Below are 5,230 nucleotides of genomic sequence, written 5' to 3'. Positions count from 1 at the left end.
CCCCATTGATTCAGAGGCCAGCCTATTTTAAAGGCTTGGGTCCAGTTTGTTATGTTGTTTGTTTCTTGTTTTAAGTATTTTAAGTTAGTCCTGATGAACCGATGTTTCAGTTGTCCAACTTGTTTTACATTTTGTCAGCCTATATGATCTGGAATAGTTAGATTGAATCAAACAGTTTTCAAATACCCAAAAATAGAAGCAAAAAGGAGAAACTAAAGCAGCTCACCCCCCTCCCCCAATCTCTCAGTTGTGCAGTTTAAGTGAGTCCAATTTCTATATTATTTTCAGTTTTTCCTTTGGGTGGGGGAGATTTGTGTTTGGTGAAGGGATTTGCATGGAGAAATTGTTAGTTTCTTTCATCACTTCCATAAAAAAATGTACATAAATTATTGATGAATTTGCAATTTAGATAGATTCTACCTAGATTTGAATCAAGCAAAATCCATTTGTTTTTCAAGTACCTACAAAGTTAAGTCAATAGAAAATTTGTTTTACTACTTCTAGTAAAATTACGACCTTATGGTCTCGGATCTCGACACACAATTGGTTGCTATGGGAAACATCCTCTCTGCAGAGCGGGGGTAAGGCTGCGTACATCAAGACCCTCCCGAGACCCTGCAGTGGTGGGAGCCTCGTGCATTGGGTACGCCTTTTTTTAGTACATAGTCTGACATGATTGGGTTTACTGGGTTTGAACTTGTTTGGCCAGATCTGGCCCTTCTCAGATTTGTAAGGCATATGACTGCTATTTGCCTGGTTCCTCAAAATATTACTAATAAGAAAAGTCGGTGTAAGAAATAATGGACCACAAGGCTTCTCAGCGATTTGGTCCATGATGCATTCAAAATCTTTAGGTGACGTGTTTTCCTCTGTTTCTTCGGTTGTGCAGGCTAATTTTGCTCGAGCAGTTGCTTCCCTTAGCAAGGCACAAGCTAAGAAGGTAGCACGCTTCCTTCCGAATCCTGAAAGACATTGGGGCCCAAAGCTCAGGGCAGGTCGTCAGATCACAAGCAAGCATGTATCTTTGTTGGGTCCTGATGCAGTTAATAACTCTATTAATCATGAAGGAGATGAATGTAATGCCAAGCGCCATAAGACAGATAATTCTACCTCCTCCCCTTCATGAGAATTACTTTTTATGCATCTATGGTCTGTCTGGGCATGTGTCTCGTGCCAGCAGCAACAATTCCTTTCCTGTTAAAGAGGTCGAAGTGGCATTTCCCAGAGAAATGGCTTGGGGGAGGAAGTTTTGTTATGGAGCATGCGTTTCCTTTTTGTTTGTTCCTTTGTATTCCACAGAATCGGGAGTGGCCCATTGTCTGGTGAAAATATGAAGTACATTGTAATTGTAAACTTCAAAGCTACTCCCTTTGCCTGGTGAAAAGATGAAGTACAATGTATTTGTCAAGCTGGAGGCCTTAATGAATTAGAGGAAAGTTTTGAGAATGTTATGTTGATATTTCCATTTCACTAATGGAGCCATATCATATGTAGACTGAGTATTAATGTGCTGTGGTGAGATGGTTGGTAGGAGAAGGGGATCAGAAATAATGCAGCGCATTTGTGCTTGGTTGCACCACCCATTGTCCACCTTATGCTTGCCATATGATCATTCATTTGGATAGGCAGCCTGAAAATATCATTTGTAAAATCAAAAGAATGCAAAAGAGATGTTTGATCAATAGACCTTAACATTGAGAAGAACATTGACAGTCCAAATTACGATGATTTTCTGTTATCCATTCCCTTGTGATGGGAAGGAATGAAACTTGGTGAGATTTCTCTTGGAACTCTTTCTCTTGGAACTCAAGTTTGTTTGGAGTGCGTAATCGACTTTAGACGATATGATCAACTGTTTAAAAAGAAGGTTTCAAATGAACCAAGAACCTTTTGTCATTCCAATTGTGAAACAATGTCGCATGTTTTCTTTTCTTGTGATTTCTCCAAACGCATTTGGATTTGGGTTGTTGGGATTACAAACTCAGAATCTTATTAGTACTTCTTTTTGGTCAATGCTTTTCTTTAATTCTGGTCTCATCCATGAATCTGATAAATTTTGATTTTTTGGTATTTTAACTATCTCTTGTTATTTTATCTGGATTCACAGAAATCATGTTGTTCATTCGAAGGTAAAACCAAATCATGTGACCATCATGGCCAACATAAACTGATGATTATCGGTTTCCCACGAATATGGCCTGATTTCTGATTCTTCTGGTTTAGATCAACCCATAGAGGCTTTACCCAACAACCTCCACTCCCCTACCCTCTTTTTTGACTTCCCTGTATTAATTTGTACATGTGTTTCTAACAAAGCCCAAAATAGTTTCAGATGGGTTTGTGGTGTTTTTTTCAGATGACAATTTGTCTTACTGTGTACAGATTATATGATGACAGGAAAAATTATTGATGCAGTTTCCCGAAGCTCACTCTACAATGTAAAGCAAGAAAAGGAAGAAGGGCCTTCCAACGAATCTGTGCTATTATTTAAGCAAAATCCTTATCTTGTTATGCATAGGAGGACTAGAATTTTTGACACATGAACTAGTGTGTGTATGTCCAATGAAGGAATGCCTATGCTTTTTCACTTAAAAAGACAGATTTTCAAGAACCATGGGAGATGATTTTCTCCCAACAACCGCATTTGCAAAGGTAACCTTCTTAACATTATCCTCCAAAGGAAGAACACCATCATCAATCGAAACAATTCCTTCACAAGCCATATCTGAAAAAGTATGTAATCCCATCGATGTTGATTTTGATGGTACCAGAAGGTGAGGGAGTCCAAGAAACGAAACGAGGTAAGGAGTGGTGTGTGCACTGCTGTGGAGGGAAAAAAGCTTTGGCATCAATAATATCTCTATGTACCAAAGAAGCTGGTGAGAAACGCTCTTCACTGAAGATCCAGCCCAGTAAGAGGTCTAAATGTGCCAAATAACCCAACAAAAAGTGCTATCATGGAAGTGTCTTGGTGAGAGCATGATGTGGAGAAAAAAAAACCTGTTAAGCAGCGCTGAGAAGGAAAGGTGTTCTTGAGCATTGATAAAAACACCTAGAGAAGACCACACTTGTTGTATGACTATGCAATCACTGAAAAGGTGTTCCATGGAGAGTTGGTGTGAACTGCATAATCGGCACTGTGTTGGTAAGTTGAATCCTCTTGGATTGAGTAAATCTGTAAGAGGGAGCTTATGATGGGCAATTTTCTAGAAGAGGTGTTGTACTTTAGGAGCCGTGGGCAGCTGCCAAATACAAGACCATCATTGTTGGGTGGAGGAGTGGTGGAGAGTGTTTGGGCCTTGAAGAGCAAGAGAATAGGCCGATGCCACAATGAAGTGTCCTGAAGAAGTTAAAGACCATACCGGCCTATCATTTGAGGGAAAGATTGGAAGGGGGATGGAAAGTATTGCAAACGCCAAATCAGGAGGCCACCAAGAAAATATGAGGTCCCACTTCTAGGATCGGAAATGATTGTCAATCAGTTGAGACACCAGAGTTGGGGCTTTGAAGTGGAGAGGAAATGGTGTGGCGCTTGGTTGGAAGTTTGGGATCCAAAAATTTAGACCGTGGATTAATCAACCGGCCATCTCCACAGGAAAAGAAAAACCCTTTGCTAAGCAGATCTTGCGATGAGCAGATTGACTTCCATCCCCAAGAGGAGGATACATGGCACTTTGCTGACAAAAACGATGAATCAAGAAAATATTTATGATTCATTAGTCTACTCCATAATGATGAGGGGGTTAGAGTAGTTCCCATCCTTTTTCTTCCAAAAGAGCGGAGTTCATTGTTGCACAGAGCCTGATATTAAGACCGTCTTCAATCTTTGATTTGTAAATGGTAGACCATACCACTGTGGGAACTTGTTTTGCTGTACCCTTGGACCAGAAGAATTCTCTATTGATGGCATCCAGGGCCTTAAGGATCGAAGAGGGGACCTTAAAACATGATATCACATATTAAGGCATCGCCAACAAGGAAGATTGAATGAGAACAACCTTGCTTGCCAGACTCAACTACTAGGTTTTCCAAAGTTGAAGTTTTTGTAAGACCCGCAACAAAAGATCTGAGTAGTGAGTTTTGGAGAGTTTACCGCTAAATAGAGAGATGCCCAAGTACTTGTCAATAGCTATAGTCGGAATGACTTGATAAAGGTCCCTCAAATTTCTTTTGAGAGAAGACTCCACATTGGGGCTAAATTGTGCCCTAGATTTGGTGAGATTGAGTTTCTGACCTGAGTGTTTGCAATAGGTATTAAAAGTTCACATGCTAAGTAAGAAAACGTACTTGTCCATATTCAAATCCATATTAATGTATCATAAAAGTTGTTTCACTTAACTTGCATCAAAGTCGTTGTAGTATAGTGGTAAGTATTCCCGCCTGTCACGCGGGTGACCCGGGTTCGATCCCCGGCAACGGCGATATATTTTTTTAGCCACGTGTTTTCCATTCATTTTGGCGGGAACCATAAAACAAAAGATTCTCCCGCCTCTAAAATGAAAAACCCTTTTCATGGTCTACTGCTCCGTTCATTAACGTGGAGTGTTCTTCAGTCGCGGCCTTCCCCCTTTTCCTCTCTTTTTGTTAGAAATATAATCGGAGAATACCAATTTTATTCACTTCCGAGTTCCGATTAGCCAGACTCTTCCGCTCGCATTCTGTTCTCCTCTCCCCTTCTTCGACATGGAAAACGAAAACCCTAGCGCAGAGAAACCGGACGGACTGGAAATTATCTCCATTGGAGCTCTGTACAGCGGACCTTGGGACAAGAAGTACTGGAGCAGCTCTAGGGTGTGTCTCTTCTTCCTTCTTCTCAAGATCTGATTGTGTTATCTTAAATTTCATAATCGAGAATGAAAATGTCCTTGTCTCTTTTCAGTGGATTGCCTCCTATGCTTTCAACTCATAAAATTTTATTGTACAGCTACATGAAATGATTTTGCGGTTCAAGTGGAGATTTAAGGATTTTTTTTTTTTTTTTTTCCCGGCAAGTATACGAAGTTACTCTTCTCTGTTTACTGCATCATCGGTTTAGTGATACCACAAAACTTATATATCTTATCGAGCATTAGAGCTCTTTTTTGTTTACCTCACAATTAGTAAGTAATTCCAGTGGAAATTTTTGGGTTTGGCCAATCCTAGAGTAGCTCGGTTAGACAATCTCCATTCCATTAAAGCTCTATTCAGTGACTCCAAGAAGAAAAAAAAAGAGGGGGGGGGGGTGGGGGAG

General features: G+C 40.3%; 1 protein-coding gene and 1 non-coding gene across 3 annotated transcripts in view; both read left to right on the top strand.

Moving 5' to 3' along the window:
• The window catches only part of LOC122079354 (probable tRNA (guanine(26)-N(2))-dimethyltransferase 2), a 65,420-nt gene extending 63,927 nt beyond the window's left edge, over window positions 1–1,493 (top strand). For both annotated transcript variants that reach the window (XM_042645751.1, XM_042645749.1), the window contains one exon: window positions 890–1,493. In XM_042645751.1, coding sequence (XP_042501685.1) covers window positions 890–1,126 — 237 coding nt within the window. In that variant the 3' untranslated portion in view covers window positions 1,127–1,493. The remainder of the gene's footprint in view (window positions 1–889) is intronic.
• A 2,856-nt stretch (window positions 1,494–4,349) lies between these two features.
• TRNAD-GUC lies at window positions 4,350–4,421 on the top strand. Its single transcript has one exon. It is a non-coding gene; the product is annotated as a tRNA-Asp (tRNA).
• Window positions 4,422–5,230: the final 809 nt, after the last annotated feature.

The sequence above is a fragment of the Macadamia integrifolia genome, chromosome 5 (genome assembly GCF_013358625.1).
Source record: "Macadamia integrifolia cultivar HAES 741 chromosome 5, SCU_Mint_v3, whole genome shotgun sequence".
Lineage (NCBI taxonomy): Eukaryota > Viridiplantae > Streptophyta > Magnoliopsida > Proteales > Proteaceae > Macadamia > Macadamia integrifolia.
The sequence above is the reverse complement of the archived record's forward strand: the minus strand, read 5'-3'. Positions and strand labels throughout refer to the sequence as shown.